At 37.7% G+C, this 26,544-nt stretch overlaps 1 protein-coding gene across 1 annotated transcript in view; it reads left to right on the forward strand.

Annotated features, from left to right (window-relative positions):
* ANKFN1 (ankyrin repeat and fibronectin type III domain containing 1) overlaps positions 1-26,544 on the forward strand; it is a 564,723-nt gene that overhangs the window by 52,215 nt on the left and 485,964 nt on the right. Inside the window, exon 2 of the mRNA XM_079131399.1 lies at positions 10,592-10,632. Coding sequence (XP_078987525.1) covers positions 10,592-10,632 — 41 coding nt within the window. The remainder of the gene's footprint in view (positions 1-10,591; positions 10,633-26,544) is intronic.

Here is a 26,544-nt window from a genome sequence, read left to right on the forward strand (position 1 = left end):
GCTTTTTGGCTGTGTCCGTGTGCATGGTATGTTTTTTCCCATCCTTTCACCTTTAGTCTGTGGGTATCTCTTTCTATGAGATGAGTCTCTTAAAGGCAGCATATTGTTGGGCCTCTCTTTGTAATCCTATCTGCCAGTCTATGTCTTTTGATTGATGAGTTCAGACCATTAACATTCAGGGTTATTATTGTGATATGATTTGTATTCCCAGTCATTGGACTCATTTTTGTTTTTCGACATGATTTGGTTTCTCCTTTATTTGGCTATTCCTTTAGGCTAGTTCCTCCCGTTGCTGATTTGCATCATTGTTTTTCATCTCTTCCTCATGGAATATTTTGCTGAGAATGTTCTGTAATGCCGGCTTTCTTTGTATAAATTCTTTTAGCTTTTGTTTATCATGGAATGATTTTATTTCATCGTCAAACCTGAAAGTAAGTTTTGCTGGGTATAAGATTCTTGGTTGGCATCCGTTTTCTTTCAGGGCTTGGTAAATGTTGTTCCAGGCCCTTCTAGCTTTTAGGGTCTGGATTGAAAAATCTGCTGATATCCGTATTGGTTTCCCCCTGAATGTAATTTGATTCTTTTCTCTCGCGGCCTTTAAAATTCTGTCTTTATTTTGTATGTTAGGTATTTTCATAATAATGTGTCTTGGTGTGGGTCTGTTGTAATTTTGTGTATTTGGAGTCCTATAAGCCTCTTGTACCTGGTTTTCCATTTCATTCTTCAGATTTGGGAAATTTTCTGATATTATTTCATTGAATAGATTGTTCATTCCTTTGGTTTGTTTCCCTGAGCCTTCCTCAATCCCAATAATTCTTAAATTTGGCCTTTTCATGATATCCCACAATTCTTGTAGATTCTGTTCATGATTTCTTACCATCTTTTCTGTTTTGTCAACTTTGTTTTAAAGATTAAATATTTTGTCTTCAGTATCTGAGGTTCTGTCTTCCAGGTGTTCTATCCTATTGGTTATGCTTTCTATGGAGTTTTTAACTTGGTTTATTGTTTCCTTCATTTCAAGGATTTCTGTTTGTTTGTTTTTCAGTAGCTCTAACTCTTTATTGAAATGATCTCTTGCTTCCCATATTTGCTCTTTAACTGTTGATTGGTGCGATCATTTAATGCCTGCATTTGCTCTTTCATCTCTTCCTTCAATGCCAGCATTTGCTCTTTCATCTCCTCGTTTGCTTCCCTGATTGTTTTAATTATGTACATTCTGAACTCCCTTTCTGACATTTCTTCTGCTGTGCTGTCATTGGGTTTTATTGCTATAGTATCTAGGTTTGTTTGGGACATTTTCTTCCCTTGTTTTCTCATATTGGTCAGATATCAGTGGGACTCTGAGATATTGCAGATTTCCTCTATTGGCTTGTAGTGTCCCTGTAGATTTCCAGTATATCACCTCCCAACCTTCAGTAGCCTGAAATCTTGGAGGAACCTGATAATGCAGTGTTTCTGAAGAAAGCTGCCCCTAGCCCGCTACTGGATCCAGGGCTTGGGGCTGGTTCTGCGTGGCAATCCTCTCACTGGGCGGTCCTGCTCCTAGAAACTGGCTATAGACAGGGCCTGCCCCCACCTGAGGGAGCCAGGCTGCTCGGGGAAAGCCTCTCCCTGACCTGCCTTGGTCCCAGAAGCCGCCTGCGAGCCAGGGCCTGCTGCTGGGTTCAGGACTTGGGGTTGGCTCTGTGTAGAAAAGCTCTCACTGGGCGGGCCTGCTCCAAGAAGATGGCTGTTTACCCCGCCTGCTGCCGGAGATAGTAGGGCTGCTTGCAGAAGTCTCTAGCTGCCCTGCCCTGGTCCCAGAAGCCGCCTGCGGGCTGGGGCCCGCCTCTGGGTCTGGGGCTTGGGGTCGGCTCTGTGTGGAAAAGCTCTCACTGGGTGGGCCTGCTCCGAGGAGCTGGCTGTGGATCGAGCCTGCCGCCGGAGAGAGCAGGGCTGCTTGGGGAAGACTCTCGCTGCCCTGCCCTGCTCTGAGAAGCTGCCTCTTGTCCGGGCCTGCTGCCCAGCCGAGCTTCACCCAGTGAGAGAGACTCACCCCGCTGCTCTATGTTGGTCCGAGTCTCTCAATACCTCCCCTTCTTGAATCCTGAGTTCTGGAGAGATGGGAGATGCAGTCACCCTCTAGTCTGCCATCTTGGATCTCCTCTGGTATTATTATTAAATATGAATTTTTATCAGCTATTATCCCAACACTTCTCTAAATTAGACTTCCTGACTTTTCTGGCTGGATCAGATCCCCAATCCTCCTTCTCCCTCACTGACCAGCAGTGCAATTTTGCATTATATTATGATATATTTCTATAAACTGTCCAATTGTCTCTTAAGCCAGACAGACATTCATCATGAGGGCCAGGGATGGATTACCAGGGTCTAGAACACCATAGGCCTGCACATAGTAGGTCCTCAACATACATTAAGTGAATGAGATAATCATTTTAAGGCCTCTCTCCTTTAAGAATTCAGGTTTTACTTTTTCTTTTGCTTCATCTTTTTTTTTTTTAATTTTGATTCATGTACACAAATGGGGTAAAACTTTCATTTCTCTGGTTGTACACAAAGTAGAGTCACACCATTTGCATAACCATACATGTATGCAGCGTAATGATGTTTGTCTCATTCTATTATTTTTCCTTCACCCCCCACTGCCTCCCCACCCTCATTTTACTCTATAATATCCATCCTTCCTCCATTCTTGCCTCCTCCCATCCCCCATTATGTATCATCATTCGCTTATCAGAGAAATCACTTAGCCTTCGTTTTTTGGAGATTGGCTTATCTTGCTTAGCATGATATCCTCCAACTCCATTCATTTACCTGCAAATGCCATAATTTTATTCTTCTTTATGGCTAATAATATTCCATTGTGTATATATACCACAGTTTCTTTATCCATTCATCTATTGAAGGGCATCTAGGGTGGTTCCACAATCTAGCTATTGTGAATTGAGCTGCTAAAAACATTGATGTTGCTGCATCACTGTACTATGCCAATTTTACGTCCTTTGGGTATAAACCAGGGAGTGGGATAGCTGGGTCAAATGGTAATTCCATTCCAGTTTTCTAAGGAATCTCCATACTGCTTTCCAGAGTGGCTGCACCAATTTGCAGCCCCACCAGCAATGTATGAGTGTGCCTTTTTCCCCACATCCTCGCCAACACCTATTGTTGCTTGTGTTCTTGATAATCACCATTCTAATTGGGGTGAGATGGAATCTTAGGGTAGTTTTGATTTGCATTTCTCTTATTACTAGAGATGTTGAACATTTTTTTATATATCTGTTGATCACTTGTAGATCTTCTTCTGTGAAGTGTCTGTTCATTTCCTTAGCCTATTTATTGACTGGGTTATTTGTATTCTTGGTGTAAATTTTTTTGAGTTCTTTACATATTCTGGAGATTAGTGCTCTATCTGAAGTATGTGTGGCAAAGATTTTCTCCCACTCCGTAGGCTCTCTCTTCACATTGTTGATTGTTTCCTTTGCTGAGAAAATGCTTTTTAGTTTGAATCTATCCCAGTTGTTGATTCCTGCTTTTATTTCTTGTGCCTTGGGAATCATGTTAAGGAAGTCTCGTCCTAAGCCAACATGATGAAGATTTGGACCTACTTTTTCTTCTATTAGGTGCAGGGTCTCTGATCTAATTCTGAAGTCCTTGATCCATTTTGAGTTGAGTTTTGTGCAGGGTGAGAGATAAGGGTTTAGTTTCATTTTGCTGCATATGAATTTCCAGTTTTCCCAGCACCATTTGTTGAAGAGACTATCTTTTCTCCATTGTATATTTTTGGCAACTTTGTCTAATATGAGATAACTGTATTTATATGGGTTTGTCTCTGTGTCCTCTGTTTCTGTACCATTGATCTACCTGTCTATTTTGGTGCCAATACCATGCCATTTTTGTTACTATTGCTCTGTAGTACAGTTGAAGTTCTGGTATTATGATACTACCTGCTTCATTATTCCTGCTAAGGATTGTTTTAGCTATTCTGGGTCTCTTATTCTTCCAAAAGTATTCATGATTGCTTTCTCTATTTCTATGAGGTACATCATTTGGGATTTTAATTGGAATTGCATTGAATCTGTACAGCACTTTTGGTAGTATGGCCATTTTGACAATATTAATTCTGCCTATCCAAGAACATGGGAGATCTTTCCATCTTCTAAGGAATTTAATTTCTTTAATTTCTTTCTTTAGTATTCTGTAGTTCTCATTGTAGAGATCTTTCACATCTTTTGTTAGATTGATTCCCAAGTTGTTGTTGTTGTTGTTGTTGTTGTTTTGAGGCTCTTGTGAATGGGGTAGTTTTTCTAATTTCTCTTTCAGAGGATTTATCACTTGTGAATAAAAATGCATTAGATTTATGAGTGTTGATTTTACATCCTGCTACTTTAATGAATTCATTTATGAGTTCTAGAAGTTTTCTGGTGGAAGTTTTTGGCCCCTCTAAATATAGAATCATGTCGTCAGCAAATAGTGATAGTTTGAGTTCTTCTTTTCCTATTCGTATCCCTTTAATTTCTTTTGTCTGTCTAATTGGTCTGGCTAGAGTTTCAAGGACAATATTAAATAGAAGTGGTGAAAAGGGGCATCCCTGCCTTTTTCCAGTTTTTAGGGGGAATGCTTTCAGTTTTTCTCCATTTAGAATGATGTTGGCCGTGGGCTTAGCACAGATAACCTTTACCTACTATCCCTATTTTTTCTAGTGTTTCAAGTATGAAGGGGTTCTGTATCAAATGCTTTTTCTGCATCTATTGAAATAATCATGATTCTTAACTTTAAGTCTATTGATATGGTGAATTACGTTTATAGATTTCCTGATGTTATACCAACTTTGCATCCCTGGGATGAAACACGCTTGATCATGCTGTACTATCACTTTAATACGTTTTTGTATGCAATATGCTAAAATTTTGTTAAGAATTTTTGCATCTATGTTCATTAGGGATATTGGTCTGAAGTTTTCTTTCTTCAATGTGTCTTTGTCTGGTTTTGGTATCAGGGTGATATTAGCTTCATAGAATGAGTTCGGAAGGGTTCCTTCCTTTTCTATTTCCTAGAATAGCTTGAGGAGCATTGGAATGAGTTCTTCTTTGAAGGTCTTGTAGATCTGAACTGAGAATCCGTCTGGTCCCAGACTTTCCTTGGTTGGTAGACTTTTCTTCTATGTCATTGCTTGAAATTGATCTATTTAAATTGTGTATGTCCTCCAGATTCAGTTTGGGTGGATCATATGTTTCTAGAAACTTGTCCATACCTTCACGATTTCCTATTTTATTGGAGTATAGATTTTCAAAATAGCTTCTAATTATGTTTCGTATTTCAATGGTGTCTGTCGTGATATTTCCTTTTTCATCATGAATTATAGTAATTTGAGTTTTCTCTTTTTCTTCATTAGAGTGGATAAGGGTTTATCAATTTTTTTTTCAAAGAACCAACTTTTTGTTTTGTCAATTTTTTGAATTGTTTCTTTTGTTTCAATTTCATTGATTTCAGCTCTAATTTTAATTATTTACTGTCTTCTACTATTAGTGTTGATCTGTTCTTATTTTTCTAGGGTTTTGAGCTGTAATGTTGGGTCATTTATTTGTTACTTTTTTTTCTTTTATTGAATACACTCTATGCAATGAACTTTCCTCTTAGTACTGCTTTCATAGTGTCCCAGAGTTTTAATATGTTGTGTCATTGTTCTTGTTTACCTCTAAGAATTTTTTTATTTCCCACTCGATGTCTTCTGTTATCCATGCATCATTAAATAGCCTATTATTTAGGCTCCAAGTGTTGGAGTAGTTTCTGTTTTTTATTTTATCATTGATTTCTAATTTCATTGCATTATGATTTGATAGAATTCAAGGTAGTATCTCTATTTTTTTGTATTTGCTAAGAGTAACTTTGTGGCATAACATATGGTCTATTTTAGAGAAAGACCCATGTGCTGCTGAAAAGAAAGTGAATTCACTCTATGATGGATGGAATATTCTATATATGTCTATTAAGTCTAAATTATTGATTGTGTTATTGAGTTCTATGGTATCTTTGTTCAATTTTTGTTTGGAAGGTCTGTCCAATGGTGAAAGAGGTGTGTTAAAGTCACCTAGTATTATTGTGTTGTGGTCTATTTGGTTCCTGGAATTGAGAAGGATTTGTTTAATATACATGGATGTGCCATTGTTTAGGGCATAAATATTTATGATTGTTATGTCTTGCTGATTTATGGTTCCCTTAAGCAGTAAGAAATGTCCTTCTTTATTCCTTCTGACTAAATTTGGCTTGAAGTCTGCTTTATCTGATATGAGGATGGAAACCCCTGTTTTTTCACTGAGTCCGTGTGCATGGTATGTTTTTTCCCATCCTTTCACCTTTAGCCTGTGGGTATCTTTTTCTATGGGATGAGTCTCTTAAAGGCAGCATATTGTTGGGCCTCTCTTTGTAGTCCAATCTGCCAGTCTATGTCTTTTGATTGATTAGTTTAGGCCATTAATGTTCAGGGTTATTATTGAAATATGACTTGTATTCCCAGTCATTTTCGTTTATTTTTGGTTTTTAACTTGACTTGATTTCTCCTTTAATTGGCAAGACCTTTAGGGTGGTTCCTTCCTTTACTGACTTACATTGTTGTTTTTTCATTTCTTCTTCATGGAATATTTTGCTGAGTATATTCTGTAGTGCAGGCTTCTATTTGTAAAAATTCTTTTAGCTTTCATTTATCACAGAAGAATTTTATTTCATCATCAAATCTGAAGATAAGTTTTGCTGGGTATAAGATTCTTGGTTGGCATCCATTTTCTTTTAGAGCTTGAAATATGTTGTTCCAGGCCCATCTAGCTTTTAGGGTCTGGGCTAAGAAATCTGCTGATATCCATATTGGTTTCCCCCTATATGTAGTCTGATGCTTTTCTTTCACAGCCTTTAAAATTCTAACCTTATTTTGTATGGTAGGTACTTTCATTATAATGTGCCTTGGTGTGGATCTGTTGTAATTTCTCATATGTTTGATGTCCTGTAAGTCTCTTGTATTTGATTTTCCATTTCATTCTTCAGAGTTGGAAATTTTTCTGATATTATTTCATTGAATAGATTATTCATTCCTTTGGTTTGTATCTCTGTGCCTTCCTCAATCCCAATAATTCTTAAATTTGATCTTTTTATTATATCCCATAATTCTTGGATGTTCCATTCGTGATTTGTTACCATCTTATCTGTTTGATCAAATTTGTTTTCAAGATTAAATATTTTGTCTTCATTGCCTGAGGTTCTGTCTTCCAAGTGATCTAGCTTGTTGGTTATGCTTTCTATTGAGTTTTTAATTTGTTTTATTGTTTTCTTCATTTCAAGGATTCCTGTTTGTTTTTTGTTTTTTTTCAGAATCTCTTTCTCTTTACTGAAATGATCTTTTGCTTCCTGAATTTGCTCTTTTAACTGTTTATTGGTGCTTATTCATTGCCTGCATTTGCCCTCTTATCTCATTGTTTGCTTCTTAGATCATTTTAATTATGCACATTCTGAACTCCTTTCTGACATTTCTTCTCCCATGCTGTCATTGGTTTCTATTGATATAGCACCTAGGTTTGTTTTTCTCACGTTGTTCATGTAACTTCCCTCTAGCAGTGTGAATCTGAGGTGTTGCTGTTTCCCCCCATAGACTTATAGTGTCCCTGCAGATTTCCCAATATCTCAACTTGAAGTGAGAGAGCAATATTAGCAGCACACAATACAAACAATATGCTTCCTTAACCCAAATAGTCCCTATTCAGATATTAACCATATTGTCTTAATAAACAGAGATGATGAGTTCAATTTTATCTACAGCATAACCAACAGGTTTCCAATAAGGACCACAATTTCTAATGATGGACAAAGAGGATAAGGTGGGGTGTAAGATATAACATTAATGAGATAAGAAGCAAGTCTATAAAGGTACTTTGTTGTAGGAATAGTAAAAGCGGAATTAAAGAAATTGGTTGTTAGTATGAGAAAAGGGAGAAAGAGTTTCCAAGGAAACAGATAGATAAGAGGGAAATAGACTGAGAAAAATATTAATAAAAGAAAAGTAGGAATAATAGTAGGTATAATAGGAATAATCTTAATAATACTACTAATAAAAAAAATCTACAATAAAACCCTACTGTTAAAACCTCCTAGTTTTCAGTAGCCTGATGCCTGATAGGAACTTAAAAATGCAATGTCCCAAGAAGGGTGCTGCCCTACTAGGGATGGTGGCCTCCAGGTAGGAAATAATCCATGCTAACAGGCAGAGGCAACCCCACATGGTGATAGATGGTCAGCTGCAGCATGGGCACTAGACTGCACGGGGCATGGGTGCTAGACCAGGCAGGGCACAGGCACTGGAGACAGTGGGCTGGGGTGGGTCTCGGCGGTGGAGATGCCAGGTTTTTCTTTTTCTATAGTGGAAATGAGCTTTAAAAAGCAAAGGCAAGTTTTTATGTAGCTATATAGTCTGTAAACTCCAGTCTTCATAACTGCTCGATTTGTTTTGGACCCCAAGAAAAATGAATCTGCTACACAATGCAGCCTCAAGGACAGCTCTGAATAATTTTCAAAGTAATCAATCATATTGCTATAAAATTGCATTGCCCAAGTGAAGAGTTCTTGTCCATTGAATCCGCCAAGTAACAATTTTCTTTGTTCGTACTTTTATAGCTAAAGAACCCATTATCTGAAGCAGTAGTAAAAACTTTTCTCAGTAGGTGAAGAAGTTATAAATTTGTTTCCTGGCAACATGTTCCTCAAAGGAACTGAAAACGGCATGATTTCAGTACACTTTTTTGTTTCGAATGGCTGGAGGTGGGGAGAATGTATGTCAGGCTATGTTCAGAGCAGTGTTCAAAACGTCTTCTATTTTGTGATACATGACATCTTCTTGAGTCACTCTATGAGATCAGTTTAGGAAATTTAGTCCAGTAAAAATGGGTTGAGTGTCTACTCATGTAAAATACAATTATCCCTATTCTTTGCAGGCCCAGCAACTTAATGATTTAACAATTTGTCAATCTATGAGCCCCACCTCTCATGGATGAAAATGAGGGAGTAGGTGGTTTTCTATAACATTCAGGGATTTTGCATTGTGGATGTTGACTGAATTATACTCAGCAGCTGGAGGAATGAAGATTGGAAAAGGGCAATCTGGGACAGAAATTTGGGACAGTGGTACAGCTTTGACTGCCAAAAGTGGAGAGGTTACCCAAATAAGACTAGACTCTCTACATAGCTACCTTCCCAGCTCCCATTTCATTGATTTGTTATATGTTCTTTGCTTGTTTTCCAACTTGGCCTTCGGATAATAATAACAACAGTAACAACATTGAGCAGGATTTGTCAGGTATTAGAAACAAAACTAGGTAGTAATTCTCATTCACCCATAGTGGATACTATAGTTTGGATCTGGAATAAGCCTTTAACACCTGGGCCTCATTCCAGATCCAAACTACAGCACCCACTGTGGGCACTATTTTATGTAACTATTTTACATTTATTATCATATTTAACCCTTATAACAATTCTTTGAGATAGCTGCTATTATTATTTCTATTCATCTCAGAACACGGAATACAGTTTCCAAAGGCACACTATTACTAAAAAAAAAAAAAAAAAATTAAAAATGACAGAGTTTGGAAAAATATTTCTCACTAAAGTGACTCATCTGACTTATCCCGATCCATGTGGGTGGCATAGCAAGATCTTTCTGTAGGTCCAGGGGCACCGTGACTTGAATGCTCATTTAAGAGATGACCTAGAACTACCCAAATCTCAAAATGCAGCTATAAAGAGTTCATATCAACCATGGTGACTTCCCTGCCATCCCCTATTAAACCTGCTACCTTGAAAAGTACCCCTTTGGCTATAACCACAAGGAGATCAAAAAATGTATTTGGAAGCAAGGTGAATTTTCTGGTGGGCTGCCACACTGAACAAATTGCCTGCACACTTGGCACATTCCTTCCTAGCATAGGCACAGTGTAATTGTTCTTCCCCTCTCATTGGCATCTTGAATAAAGAGAAAGCTGGCGTTGATTTCTATCCACCCTTCAGCGTCCCCCACAAGAGCTTTCTATTTCTTGGAAAAGAAAACTGTCCACTTATCCCAATAAGCATGAATTGAGAAAATTATAATTTTTTGGAGGACTTTCATTTAATGGAACAATGTGTTAGAACTGGTCCTACAAAAGCAAGGTACAATGTCAGTATGAACCTGAAGCAAGGAAATGCTGAGTCGAAGTCATTGTACTCAGCAACCACTCCTCATGTTTACTCTCTAGGTTGGACCTTGGAGACAAAGTGAGTGTTGAGTGGTCTTGAAATTTTAGGACAGTCAGGACAGGGAATTGAGCATGCAATGAGATGTGCCAGTTGATTTCAGTGCTTTCTTTGTGGATGACCGCTCTCTGTACCCCCAAGAACAATGCACTTCCAAGACTAGTGCACCCCCAATAAATGCATTTTCTTCTTTAGGCATTTCTTATTTTTTCAGTCAGTAGCTCTACCTTCAAAGGCAAGTCAATGCTTTCTTGTTTTCATTTTGAATTGGTTATTGTATAATTTTTTTAACATACTTCTTTTCTCTCTCTCTCTGTTTCAGAGGCTACCCTTTAAAGACAGGCATTTCACGTGCAGCAAAATGTAAGTACATTTCCTCCTTGAAACGTTATCGACTTCCCAGTTATAATTCCTAAAACCTCTTCATCTTTAAGGTTCCCATCTCACATTGCTGCATTTTTAAGATCTGGCTCAACACATTCAGCCACAGTTTGAAGCTGCTCTTTTACGTTACCAATTTGTATAACATCATGGAGCATTTTAGAAAACGTTTGGAAGCAGATTGAACCTGATTGTGGCCATGACAATACTGCATCTGAAAAACTAGATTTTAGTGAGGGGGGAAAAATTAGGCAATATTCATTTAGCTATTATGACCATGCGACGCCAACATATGACTCTCCAGTGTCTCTCAATGAATGACTAATTTATTCCCCTTCACCTAGTTGATCGTCATGCGGTTGCTTGCAGGCTGTGTGTTAGGAAACAGACCGGTAGCTACCTGAACAATTCCTTCCAGTGTCTGTTGCATTATAGTCCTTCCACCCATCAGTGTTCTTTCTAGAATTACTATCCTGTGAATTATGCTTCTTTACTCTGACATTCCCAGCATCTATACCCACATTACCATTATCTGAAAGATCCATTGAAATTATGGTAGGTCTGAACAGGAAGTTATGAGTATTGAAGAATTTTGCTTTTAGAATTAAGATGCAAGTACATTGTTTTTCTTTTCTCTTTTTAATAAAATAAAGGTAAGAGTGATTTCAACCAAACATATATTTATACACCCACATATGTGTATATATACATATATGTATATATATGGGTGTGTGTATACACATGTAAATATGTGTCTGTGTGTCTATCTGTACACATACATATGAATGTACATATTTACAAAAGTTCCATTTGTCTCTGGAATAATTTGATAATACCCAAGTTCAAAAAGCAGGGTATAGATTTAGGTCAATGTGAAGACCCTGACTATTCAAAAAGTAGCTTGAAAGGTAATGAGTAACAAATAAGCAAGAAATCAACAACCATGAGGTCAGGTAACAGGGAGGCCTTATCAACTCTCAGTTCCTGATTCATATGGAATTTCCAACAAAGGCTGCATCTCAGAAGCCTCTAAATCATTTAACCAGACATTCTTAGACCCATCAGAATCCAAAGAGCTCACTTGAATTATACATACTATACATGCTCTAATAAGTTCTTTCGAATTATTCAGTCCCTGAGAAAATTACATGTTCAGCTGAACTGCAAGAAAAACTTAGTTTCTACTGATTTCCCAGGGTGATGTTTTTGTTTGCTCTCTAGAATAAATTGATCCCATTGCTGTACACCAAATATTCAAACATCACCACAAGAGACATTCACTCTCAAAGTCATTTAAATTTAATGTCAAAGTATTATGCATGCACGGGAATTTTTTAAAATGTCAAGCTCTGTGTTATACTGCTTTGGTCTTTATTGCATTATCAAGACACCTGCATGTTATGAATATTTAAGCAGATTTTATCAATAAAGTCATGTTAGATTTCATAAGCAGTCCCTCTTTTCATGTGCTATCATGAGTATATTGCTTGTACAAATGTTAGCTTTTGACTACATTCTTTCTTTTGAACATAAAGTGCTGTTCAGGGGAAACCACCTATGTTTATCTTCCTGTATGTTTATATTTAGTAGTTTTTTACCACACTGTCAGTATCTATTTAAGTTCACCGCTGTTTTAAATGATTCAATGTTAAACACTAAAATGTACTTGGTATATGTTCATAGTGAAAATTAGGTCATAGTCAATTTACAACAGCATTTTAAGTCATTATAAGTAAACATAAGCACATGTATATGATTATTACCCCAAGATCTCTTTGTCAAAATTTCAATCAAAAGCACCTTTTACCTCCCAGATTGGGGTAAGGGAGCAGGTGCTGGTTATTCCACCTTAGAGGGCTTAAATTGTGGTCACGTTACCTTCAGATTTCTTTTTTTCCTCAAAGACATACCTGTACACTGTACAACGACCTATTTTATTAGTAAATATTCTGAGATGCAAACTTGCTCTTGAATTTTAAACCATGCAAACAAAACAGGTCTACTCCACTCCCCAAGCCATTTCTGAGCAACGCATGAAATCACAGAAATGCATTAAAATAACCAAGCAAGGGTGGCTTGGGTTCCTTCTGGCTCCCACGTTCATCGGCCTCTCTGCGTTCGGTTTTATGTCCTAATGAGAACTGTGCTATACAGCCAATACAAATGGAAAACGACCCAATCGGCGTCCCATGCGACGAGGCTTAGGTCTGTCCTGAATGGCAGAGGTTTCCCAGTGAAGGTCTTGCAAATGTGTATGGCACACATAAGATCCCAACGCTTTAAAGCAGACAGCTTAGCCAAGCCAGGACCATACGCCCCCACGGAGAAATAGGGCTGAGCCAAGTGAGGAACTCAGGAGCGAAAATCAGAGGGCCTGTGGCTAAATCCGAGTTCGCCCCCTCAGCCGTGGCTTGATTTTGAGAAAGTTAGTTAGCACCCCAGTTTCTAAGTTTATAATGGACAGCAGGGGAGGGGGAAGGAAGTCATTTTTTTTTTTTTTTCTGCCTCCTTCATAGGATTATGTTATATCTAAAAGTGCTTCATATCTCTAAGGAATGTTATCTGGTTATTGGGAAACGCTCCCTGTTTTGGTGGGAGTCCCTGGCTCTCTGGTGATAAACTTCCGGCCTTCAAGTCAAAACTACACAGTAGTAGAAAATAGACCCCTATTGCGCCAAATCAGATTCCTGCAGAAGCTTGCACTGCCTTGGTGTGTTTCTGACCACACTTATTCTTGAGGACCACTGCCTCTGGCAGAGGGGCATTGTCTTCTGGGTGGTAGGGGTGAGAAAGTTGCCAAACAAACCTGAATTATCCAGAGGGCTGTAAAATGCGCAATTGCTTTTAAAGAGGCATGGTGATATTGTGTGTTCCTTTCGATTTTTGGCAGTAACGATTTTGTGCAATTTGTGGTTTTGCAATTTCTCTTTCCACAGACAACACCCTGGCTCTCGTTCAATGCCCCATTGGTGGGGTTGAGGTGGGGGAAGAGAGAGACTCCCTGGGGCTCTGCATGCTCCAGAAAAAAGAAGGAAACGTTAATGAAATAAGTCAGAAGGAATGCTAGAGACCAGTGGAAGTTGGTTGGTTCATGGGGAAGAAACAACTTTTAATAAATTGCTTGGTGTGGCCAGGATTGTATCTGGGGCTTTCATCAGCTGGGCCAAGATCTGTTCCCCTAACTCTTCTTGCTTCTCTGCTGAGCTTTGTCTGGGTTTCAAAGTCAATCTCTTCTCTTTGTTTTTTCTATATTCAACAAGCCTCGAGCGGTTTCTTCCACTGGCTTGTTCCTGCCCCCCACCCTTCCCAGTGAGATTTTCTTTAAATAATCTGTCTCTAAGTGTCCTCTTGCCAATTACACATACTTGGTTTGTGTGAATTAGCTCAAGATCCATGTGCCAAAAATGTTTGCCCTCATACTGGTTGCCTTTTCTTGCACTTCCTCATGCTTGCAATGCCCTGTGCAGAGGTCGGGAGCCGCAGGCAGCACAGAGATGCAGCATATATGGAGGCGAGTGACTTTTTCTGTTTCTATTCATTGCCTCTGGGAAGCCTTGCAGACTCTTGTTTGCTTTCTAATGGCTGCTAGGCACTACACTGAAGGATTTACAATTGCATCTAGTGTTAACCTTGTATTCCTTCTGTGTTCACTTCTTTAAGTCAAAACAGCCCCATGTTCTTCCCTGAGAGTGGATTCCCAGGGCTCATGCCCACTTTTCATTGGCTTTCTGTGCACAAAGACTGCATATTTCTTCTCTTATCATAGCCTGTCACTGCTCCTTTTGCTTCTAAAAGGAATATAAAGATAATTGCTACTCATGTGTTAATTACAATCTATCAAATTCTGCATTGGGGAAAATATGATCTTCCTGCGTGTGTGTGTGTGCTAAAGGTTCAGGGAATTGTTTCTGTTACAGAATCATAAATCATGGGATTTTAATTTTGGAAGATGCTTTCAACATTATGCGTTTCAATAGCCCACCCCAAGCCGACCGCCTAACGCCCTCTCCAAGAGCCCTTCCCCTGGCTCACAGTCCATTTTAAAAAAACAGCTCAGGGTTCACTGTCTTTTGCTAACCTGAGTTAACCTCCCCATGACTTTGGGTCATTTTGCCTTCTGGAACAGCTCAGAAGAATTGACTCCTTCTTCCACATGACAACCCTCCAAATATTTTGGAATCTGATTCCATCTACTCTCTGAGTCTTCCTTGTCCAGGCTGAACGTCCCCAATTCTTTCATTCATCCTTCATGTGATTGGTTAGGTTTTCCTCTTCCATGTGTCCCAGTTGTCTTTCGCAGGGGGGTCCCTCTTAAAATGCTACAGCCTTAACCAAAAAGGGTGCTGCCAAGATGGCTGACCATTCCAGAGATCTAAGGGGGGGAAAGACTCATTCCAAATGTGCAATTTCTAGAAATAAAACCTAAAATGCATCAAAAGTTTAACAGCATTTTAGTCCTGAGGTTAATCCTAAAACCTCTAGAGAGGCTACATAAAAGCTGCTATGAAAGCAGATTTTTTCCAGTCCTATACTTATGCACTTGGTTTTAAATAATATGTAAACATTTACAGGTAACCCTGTAATAGTTACTAGTTTCAGAGTATTTGTAAAAAACCATCAGGGACTTTTGAATTTGCATTTTTCAAACCCTGGCTTGTCTGATTTGGATTTTGAGTATCTGGGTTTTAAGTTCCTCAAAGGTGGAACCACCTTTGGTGTTTTATTCATCTGCCTCTCTTGTAACATCTGTGACATTCTCTGAAGCAACTGAATGCTCAATAAACACTTTTGTTTGGTCCATCAATCAAGTCAAACATGGGCAGCTTTCCAGCACCTTGAGAGATGCCTGTCTTCAGGTGGTATCAGTGCTCTTTAGAAATTAAAAGACTAACTTTACACTATCCTACCAATGCTTGGCAGTCTTGTGCCTTTGAACGTTACTGATGGTGTGACCTCAGGGACTAGCATGCCTGGATTCCAATCACACTAGCTTTGCTAGCTGTGTGCTTTGGGGCAAGTTAAACCACCTCACTGGATCTGTTTCTGATATGTAGGGTTTGATAATAAATCATTTATGTATTCATTCATGTAAAGAATATAGAAAAACTGCTGGTGATATATAAAAAAATAATTAATAGCAATAATGGTTGTGGTGTTGCTTTTGTTGTTGTTCTCCAGATGGGGGTATGCTGTGTAACCAGTCTACCCTAAGAGGATGGAAAGCAAGCTTGGCCTCATTTGCTCTCAGTAAACCTATACTGAATGCAAATAATAATTTTATCATTCAATGCTAGCATGACTTGAACATAACTAAGTGCTTCATGGACCATCTAAGTTCAGATATGTGTTCCAAAGAAACACAAACATATAAAAAGATGAAAGCAAGGTAAAGCTTTGCTAAAGCTCTTCAATGGGAAAGTGTATTACTCTCCACAGCAAAGTGTTCTAAAGATCTTCTAAACCCAAATTCCTTATGGTAACTACTCCAAAATCTCCCACTTACTGGTGTGTTTAATACAATCCCACCTAAGCTGCTCTCTTCCTCACTTACTTCTTCTATCCTAATCATGCCCAAGTCTCCAGAATCACTAAACCAATGGTCTTTTGTTTTCTGTCTATAGCACGCCATGCCATATGTAATTTCAATGCAGCCTTTCCAGGCTGCTTCTAAAAAGTAGTAGGTGAGTATGTGTGTATGTGTCTGTGTGTGTACACGTGTGTGTGTGTTTACTGTAAATCTTACCGATATAATGACTAGGAAGGACATAATTTCCAAAGAATGATATAATATGTAATACTCTTCACTGTGAATTCTATAGAGCTTGCTGATTCTACAGAACATTTCATAGATTCTATAGAACATCTTCATTGTTTTTGCTGAATTCTTATATCTACAGTCAACCCTTGCTTGCAACTGATGAAAGAATAGTTTCCATGTAAATGTGGTTGCTAATTTTGTTTATGTTAATGAATAAGAAATTGAAACAACAAAGATATATACCATAGATACACTCTTCATCAGAAATATGGGCAACTCTTTCATGAAACTGGGTAGTTGTTCTTTCGTGTAGTTGAATATTCACTCAAATTTCTAAGCTATTCATAATATGACAGCTATAGACATAACACTTTAATTTCATCTGCATTATTAACATTTTATCCATCACTCTCTAAAATCTAGATAATCAAGCCCTGGTTTGTAGTATTTATCAATTTCTATGGTGTTAATATTCCCCTCGACCATTTCAAACCACCATGTCACTGAAAAGAAAATGAGGGAGATGTGGGGTAACACAACTTTATGTACGTCGACACACAGATAAAATGCATGCAAATAACTTCAAAAGCACATGTGACAAAAAAGGCAGCTAAATAATTAGGAAGGGATGACTTTGGGATATTTATTTCCTTTGTTTTTAATGTAACTTATGTAACTGTAAGTTTATATGATTTAATTTCTAAGAATGCCTGTGTTTAGCAAATATCTTCCACATTCCAAAAACAATCTAACAATTGCCCCTTGTAAACTGGCACAAACCATTTCTAACACAACACTTGTCCTTCCTCTTTAGACAGCCGTGGGGGTAGAAAGTGGGAAGAAGAGTTTGAAATATGACTGGGAGTATTTACAAGCTGATTTTTTTTTTCCATCTTACAAATTATTTTTTGAAAGATGATTTAGAGTTTTGCCAAAGATCGAAGACAATTTCCTGTCTTCAGAAACCATTTCCTTCCTTCCTCCTCATGAAAATGTTTTCATCTTTAGCATTGATTACCGACTCAAAGATTTTATCATTCTATCTTTTCTAAATATTTTTTTAGACTAAAAGGGAGTGGGAGGAGAAAATTGCCAGCATTTAGATATTTAATCAAATCCACAAACGGAAGACAAAGTTTCCTTGGACTTTATACTACCTTGAACTGGAGAGATTCATAAAACATGGAGAGCTTTCAAGCAAGCATCAGAGCTCTGTTCTTCCTTCAGGGTTCTCAAGTTTCGCCTGCCTCTGTTCACCAGGTCAAAACCCCCCAGATTGCATACGATCTAGAATGGCAGCCACAGGCATCAAGGGGTGAATGTTTGACTCCAGTTTTACTTGGAAAATTCCCATGGTTTCCAAACTCCAAGGAAAGAAATCCACGTGGTTCAGGTCTTATTTCCCCTTGTAGGCCACTGGCCAGTGTAAGGACAGAATTCCTCATATTGAAACACCTCCAGTCCCATTAGTGGTCACACCAGCAGGGCTGTGGAAGGGACAGGGCAGGATGAACATCAGGAACTACAGAAAGGTCAGTGCCCACATCAAGCTGTGAATAGACACAATAATGGTCCTTCTGGCATAATACCTATAAAACTCTTTCATTAAAAAGAGAAAGTGTCAAAAAAACCAAAGGCCAAATATTTTCTCTGATATGCGGATGCTAATGCACAATGCGGGGGCGGGGGTGGTGGATTAGACAAAGGGGAATGAAAAGAATGGAGGGGGAATGGGAATAGGAAAGATAGTAGAATAAATCAGACATTATTACCCTGTGTGCATATATGATTACATGACCAATGTAATTCCAATCACATACAACTTGAAGAATGAGAAGTTAGACTCCATATATGTATAATGTATCAAAATACATTCTACTGTCATGTATAACTAATAAGAATAAATACATAAATAGAAAGTATCTTGAAATATTTCATATACGGAGGAAAATAATATAGTGAGTACTCCCGTACTTCTCATGTACATTTAACTAACTATAACACTTCAATATTTGGTTTAGATGCTTATCAATTTTAAAGAAAAATTATTAAAAATCAAATTAAATCCTTATATCCCCCCTTTTCTGATCCTGTTCTGCTTTATCATTCCCCAACAAACAATTCTGTGTATTAATTCATGTTTTTCTCTACCAAAGAGCGGTATCTCCTATGGCTTCATAATAAGTTTTCATACATGCTATTGAATCACATGTGTTGTTCATTTTCTGTCAGTCAACTTTACCTTTCTGAGATTTACCCAACTGGATATATGACTGAGTATATATCCATTTGACCCTACATAATATTCCATTGCATGAATATATTGATATTCATTGACTTATTCACCCTATTGGTAAAAATTAGGTTATTGCCAATTATCTATTAAAATGCTGAAATGATTATCCTTGTAGCCTTCTGCACTTGGGCAGACTTTTCTCCAAGGTAACTAGATATGAAATCATTGGATTATAAGGTCTGTAACACATACATATTACTAGTTATTGTCAAATTGCCCTCCTAATGGTTGACCAGTTTATATTCTCATGAACAGGCTATGTGAATTCCCATTTCCCCAAATCTCTACCAAGAGAAGTTATTCTCAGTCTTCAATTTTTTATCCATATGATAAGAGTAAAATGGTGTCTTATTTTTCTAGTTTTAAATTCTTTAATTTCTGTCAGAGATGAGCATCTTTTCATATCTGTTAGTTCTTCATTTTTTGTGAACTGCCTATTCATTCTTTACTGTTTTTTAATCAATTACTATTTAATTTTTATGGATTTGTGAAAGTAATCTATTCTGGGCATTAATCTAATGTCTGTTATACGCAAATGCCTTTTCAATACTATTCACTAGCTTGTATTTTTACTTTCTATAGAGTAATTTTTATTAGAGACACATTTATATTTTCATAAAATCTAAATATTTGAGCTCTTCATTTGGGAATTGTTTTTTTATTCTCTACTTTGATGTTATAGATATTCTCCTGAACATTGTTTTAAAAGTTTTCAAACTTTTCATTTCACATTTATGTTTCTTACCATATGGAATTTATATTTTGTATGGGATGAAATAAAGAACTAATTTCATATGTTTCTTATGGAAAATCAATTGAACCAGCCTGATTTATCAAATAAGTACTTCGTGGTTTTTCCATTGACTTCCTATGCGGCCTCCATCATGAACTTGTTTTCCATATACCAAAATCAGTGAGGAATCTACTGGCCTATCCCTGACCTTCAGACATATTCTCTTAAATACTCCTGCTTTACTGTTAATATCTGATAGGGCAAAGTTCTATAGCTTGACCTTTTTCTTAAATATTTTCTATCCATTCTCTACTTTCTCAATTGAATTTGAAGATTTATCAATTTCCACAAAAATCTGTATTTAGGATTCTGATACAATTGCATTGAATGTATAAAATAATCATGAGATTTGACATTTTTGTTTCCAACCCATGAGTTTTTTAGCAATAGGGTCAGTCTTTTTGTGAACCTCAAAAATGTTTTATAATTTCCTCTACAAAATGCTTAGACATCTCTGAGTGTATTTATCAGTATAGTTGATTGCTGTGTGAATGATCTTCTTCATTCTCTTTCCTAGATGGTTGTTGGTGTTGTCTAGGAATACAGTTGATTTTCATGCTTGATATTTAATCCAGCAACCTCATTAATTTCTCAAAAATGTTAATGGTTTCTCTGTATATTATTCAAGGATTCCCTACAAAGACAATCACATACTCTGAAAATAAGAATAATTTCATATCATCCTCTATTTCTTGTGCCTCTGATTTTGTTTATTACATTGTCTTGGGCCTCTAATTCACATTGAATACCAGGATAATGACAGTTGTGCTTAACTTGCCTCTGACAAGAGGCAATAATAAGAATGTATTTAAAAATTCTCTGTTAAGAATAAAGCTTGCTGCATGTTTTTGGTTAAATGACTTCTATTAACTTAGGAATATTTTCCCATTCCTTGTTTGCTAAAATTTATTTTTAAATCATGGTTACATGTTTAAACTTCTCAAATATTTTCCTTCATCTATAAAGATGTTATAGTTTTGTTTCTTTGTTCATGTAACATATTATACTTATGGATTTTCTAATGGTAGACAGAAAATCATTGCATTTCTGACATATATTCTACTGGCCAGTGATTTTTTACAATGTGGTGCTTTACAATTTGCAGATATTTCACTCAATTTTTTATTTATGTTTATTTGTGAGGATGTCTATAATTTTTCCCCTCTCTTTCTCTCTGGTCATTTTATTCTTCTTTACATTTATTAGCATTGAATTTCTTTGTGCTTTGGAAATTCAATATTTATCTTACTTTTTGTGAGCCTTTCCTTTTCTTCTTCTCTCTATCCCATCCTTCACCCTTCTCAGGTTTTGCTCTTGCCTCTACTGAACCCCTCATCCAAGATTCCCAGTACAACCAGATCTTCAGTAGAGGCTTATGTTCCTGTTCCATGATCATATTGGGGATATGCAAGGTCCAGGCCACCAAGCTAGTGACAGTCTGGTTCAGCTGCTGATTGTGAAGCACAGCCATCATTCCCCAGTCTCCCAAAGCCACAGTCACAGCAATAGCAAGGACAATCTTTTCCTACCTCTTTTGACAAGTTAAAATCCACATGACCTCCTGTTTCCAGCAATGAGCCCAGCTTTAGATTTCCACTTGATGTGTAGTGTGTTCCATCCCTAGTACACTCTGCCAGCTAAGTGCCTGGCTATCCCTGATTCCAGGCTCACCCCAGACAGGAGCTCAGCCAGCCAAAGCTTTCATCTCTACCTGAATCACCTCTGACTTATCTCTTTTTCTGTTTAATTTCTGGCCTACAGAACAATTAGTTTTGTTTACGAGCATGGCCACGGCTTTCTAATACTTGATTTACTTCATTGAGTCCCATGAATTTACAAGATTTTCTTGGGGGGAATGAATTGAAAATCATGTGATTTTACTTAAAAATAGAAAAAATTACAGCAAAAAAAGGAAACACTGGTATCAACCTGGTATATGCTTTCTGCCTGGAAAACCTTGTGTTTTCTGTCCCACCTATCTAAATCTTGATCATTTTTCCCTGGCTACTCATCCTGATTCATGTTCACTTTTCCTTCAATTTCATCTCCTAACTGTGTGCTGAGTGCCCTGATATTCCAGGCACCATACTAGCAGTGAGGATATAGCACTACAGAAGACGGGCATGGGCCTGTGTTCAGGGAATTCATGTCTAGTGGGGACAAAAAAGCAAGAAATTACAGCATAATATAATAGTAGTAGTAGTAGTAGTAGTAGTAGTAGTAATATTACATCATTTTCTAATTTTACTCTCACACAATTAAAGCAACCTATTTAACAAATGATTGATTACTCACTTTTATTGTTCTATAATTTATGCACATGGATGAATCATGTTTTCTCAGTTCTAAAAGATCCATAAAGATCATGCACATGTTTCTCCTGTTTATTTCCATGCTGTCAAGGATCATTGTGCATGCATGCATGATTGAATTGTTTTGATCCTGCAATGAGGTTTCAAGGCACCATAGCACACAAAGAGATTGTTTTAAGGCCAGCTACTTTTCTTAATGTCAGTTTAATATCAATGGCTAAAGTAACATTTCTTTGGATTTGAGAAATATCTTGTGTTTTCAAAGAGAGACTGAGAGAGAGGCTTAGTGCTACATATAAGACAGTAAAAGTTAACCATTCAGATCATGAATAGATGCCTAAGAAACTTCAAAGAACTTCTAGCACATATCCAAATGTTTGGGTCAAAATGAAAGATAACAGGGGTATGAAAGATGGTGGAATGAGACAGACATCATTACCCTATGTACATGTATGATTACACAAATGGTATGAATCTACATCATGCACAACCATAGAAATGAAAAGATGTACCCCATTTGTGTACAATGAATCAAAATGCAGCCTGGAAAAAAAAAAAAGATAGATAATAGAAAATCAACCAATTGGTCCTAGCAAAAGAGACAGAAAAAACACTTCCAATAATGTCCTCACTTTACGTTTCAGTGTCTTCTTTACAGAGAGAGAGATGGCCTCAGGGTTCCAGTCAGTAGCTTTTGCAAAAATGAAGGAAGAAGAAATTAAAGATGAAAGTCAATGCTTTCAATTGGGTCCGAAAAAGAGAAAGAGAGAGAGAGAGAGAGAAAATAACCAATGTGAGGATAAAGAGCAACTGGCATTCTTATGCACTGCTGGTAAAGGGGATGTTTGGTGCAACCAATTTGAAAAGCTGCCATTGCTCTTAAGGATGAACAAATGCATACCATATAGTATAGCAGTCCCTTCTGATGCATTAGCCCAACAGATATGCATAGGTAGATTCACACGGTGAAACACCATACAGCAATAAGAACACACACTCCTATTACATGTAACTATGTGAATGAACCTCACAGAGAATGTTGAATGAAAGGGGCTATTTGATGGAAAGTTCTCATATAACTGATAACCATCATAAATTCATATTAGGAATTTTGCAACCAGATATATTCCAAACCTAGTGGATGAAAACCTATGGAACCGTTTTCATTTTACCTTCATTTCCCTAAATGCAAATGTTGGCATCAGACAGTGCACTTGAAAACGACCATTTCCCAGAGTGTTTGGAAAGGCTCTCAGACAGCAGAGACTTAAGGCTCAAGAGATCAATAAGCTAGGACAGGACATGAATGCCAGATGTCCAGCGAATTGAGGCCAAGTTCTTTGCCAGATAATTTGTGGCAATAGGAATGAAGCAAATAAAAAGCAAAGTTTGGGCACGGAGGTTGAGGGCCCAAAAGAAAACCCAAATCAATGGGAAGGGACCACATACTGAGTTCCTGTTGCCATTTGGACATTCAACCACCAAAAGGCATAAGAAAGAAAGAGGATCTCAAACTTGTGAGAAAGGCCACAGTAGTGGCAAAACAGGGGCAACCCTGATCTGAGGTCAAGGTCATATACACCCTGGGCTGGCTGAACAAAGATCAGAAGGTATTGTGTGATTTGGAAGCCAAAATTAGAAACGACTTACCTAAAACTCAACAGATATTACAAGATGCTCTGGGATCAATAGACTAGATTGATTTGGGTTAAGGAATGAGAAAGGCTATAAACCACTTCCTCGCCATGAGAACCAATTCAGGAAAAATTCATATAGATATATAGATTTAGATAGATATAGAAGATACAAAACATATATATATGGTTTATGTGTGTGTGTGTGTGTGTGTGTGTGTGTTGTAGGTGGACACAATACCTTTATTTTATTATTATGTGCTGCTGAGGATCAAACCCAGGGCCTCACATGTGCTAGCTGAGCGCTGTACTCCTGAGCCACAACCCCAGCCCCATGAAAAATGTTAAAGGGCTACATTGATTAAAATTATACACCAATATATAAATTTAAAATCTAGAATTACAGATTTTCAGGCGTGTTCATTTGAAGTTATATTTTTTATTAAAATTTAAAACCCGTATAGTTATCATGTTCTGTCCTTCTACACCTTTGGAGACATTTCCAGTTATATGAAACTTCATTGCCATGGAGTGGGACACCAGGTGGCCCCAGAGTTTAGCACAGACCACTATGCAATGTGAGCAAGGGGAAGTGAGGTCCTGGGTAGAAAGCAGGAGGGGGAGATTATTGCGGTCTGCAGCAGGACGGAGTGGCTCACAGGGAATATGGCAGGGTGGCAGAAAGAGAGTGGTGGGTATGAAGTGCAGTGTGGATGGAGGGCATCTCTATCCTCAGCACATTAGTCATAAGAATGTATATCAAGTGGGTACTGATTGACAGGCACTATGCTTGGTGTGCCTGGTGAAGTCAACAGAAGACAGACAATGGCCATACCCCCCAGGAGCTTTCCAGTGAAGGAGGCCTGGGGAAGATAGAGCATAGTAACTCTAAGGGAATGCCTTTTTCTGTGACATTTGCCATAACATTCCCCACGTGATTGGTACACCACACCACATGCCCAAAAGAAACTGTGTCAATGACTCCAAATTATTGCATCATGAAAATCCCAAGCCTCAATCCACAGGAGGGAAAATCTCTAGGAATCCGGATCAATTGCTATTTATAAATCTAGAAAATTCATTTCAGAAGCATTCCAAAAGGAAAAGAAGTGCAGGAAAATTGACTTCGATAAAATGAACTCACAAAATGAATATATAAAACATAATGCCAACTTTAAATTTATCTATATCTATATATGTCAGTTAGTGCATTTTCTTTGAAAGAAAAACTATGCCAAACTCTAAATTATAATTAGAGGAGTGGTGTTCAGAAAGCTTGGGAAATTAGATGACATATATTCTTTTTAGAGATAGGGTACTTTTTTTAAGAAGACTGACATCCTTATTCATTGCATGTATACTAAGCAATGGTGATGAAAAAATATTCAATTCTTGCTCATTGACTCTCCATTAATTTAACTTCCATGCTGATCTTCTGTTAACAGTGACTTTCTTCAAACATGAGTTGAAATAATTGATTAACTTTTATTTTCCTTAGTTAAAACCACATTTTAATTTGCCCTTTCAGTATTGCACTTGTGCCAATTGTACCCAATTCCCATTGCCTAGATGCTCTCAAAGGTTCTTTGGGTTAATTCTAAATGACCCATTTCCTGCGGAATCTCTGTTACATTCAGGAGCAATCTTCCCTCCCAGGTATTAATAGCACCCAAAGGTGTTGGTGGTTCTTTCTTTTGACTGCTTTCAAGAATTCAGAAGGGCAACATGGAATTAGTTCAAAATTCAGTGCTGCAAAATGAGAAAGCTGAATGAGTGAATGGTGGAACCATTCATCTCCATGTTTTCCATACCTGAAATTAGATGTTGAGTCATTTCATGGATCCAGGAAAACTCATGCCACCAGGGCATGAGAGCTGAGTGCTGCTGGTCCAGGTGAGCTCTGCAGAGTAGTGCCTTCTACTTTTCTGCCAAGAGCCCAGGTATGTGTGGAGAATAGAGATCCAGCTTCCTGGAACTCCCCCCTTGGCCCACTGAAGCTTGTCCCAGTCTTGCCCTGAGTAACACAGGCAATCTAAGCTCCAGTGTTGTGTTTGAAAGGATTTGATTTAATGAAGGATCGCTCAGCTGCCTGACTTTCTGTTCCATTCAAATCTCAATGTATTTTCTTGGTTTTGAAAATTAAGGACTTTTAAATTGCATGGTGTATTTCCCAAAAGAGACTTTCAATAATATTGAATATGTGAATCACCTAACTTTTCCTGATTGCTTACTTGTCTGTGATCCCTGGAAATTTAGGCAGAAAAAAAATTTTTTTGTTATAAACTCTAATATTTTACAGGTTATTTCTAATAATTAGCTGGTTATTTAATTGTTAATATTCAGCAAAATAAAAGAAAAATAACAATTAAAATCTTTGGAGAAATGTTATCCACTTTCTCTCTTGATGATCCTTTCCCAGGCACAAGAGTCAATGGAAAGTAATTCTTAGAACCCTCATGGAGTAAAGGGCTCATCAAATTTAAGGCAATTCTGGTGGTGGTGGTGGTGTTGTTTGTGCAAGAGAGAGAGAGAGAGAGAGAGAGAGAGAGAGAGAGAGAGAGAGAGAGAGAGAGAGAGAGAGAGAGATATTCTGGCACCGAAATGCAAGAAAACTCTTCATCTGCTGCTCAAGAGTGATCTTTCCTGCTGTTCTAGTGGTGCTAGATATACTGGGAGATGATTCCAGAGTGCACTTTATGGGTGATTTAAGGAATTTTCATTGTTCATTTGGACACTTGACAGTTTTTTTATCTTACACAGTGACTACATCCATGGGAGGCCTTGGAGTCAATCCTCAGCACAAATAAATAAATAAATGAATAAATCTCAAATCCCATGTGAACCTATTTCATCGTGATTTTGAAATACAGTATTTTATTTTAAAGCTGACAGCAATCATTTTAAAGTAAAGCTATTAAGCACAGGCCATTTTATTTACAGTGTTTTAAAGGAGGAAACATTCTAATCTCTTTTAATTACATCATTAAAATGAAGACTAAATAGGAGTGGGAGCTAGGAGACACTATCAGGAGAAAAGAAAGTACCTCTCCAAGGAAACTGGAGAATGCTACTTTTATTCTGAAATATCCACAGTCCAGACA

Source organism: Sciurus vulgaris (genome assembly GCF_902686455.1).
Source record: "Sciurus vulgaris genome assembly, chromosome: 3".
In the NCBI taxonomy this organism is placed as follows: domain Eukaryota; kingdom Metazoa; phylum Chordata; class Mammalia; order Rodentia; family Sciuridae; genus Sciurus; species Sciurus vulgaris.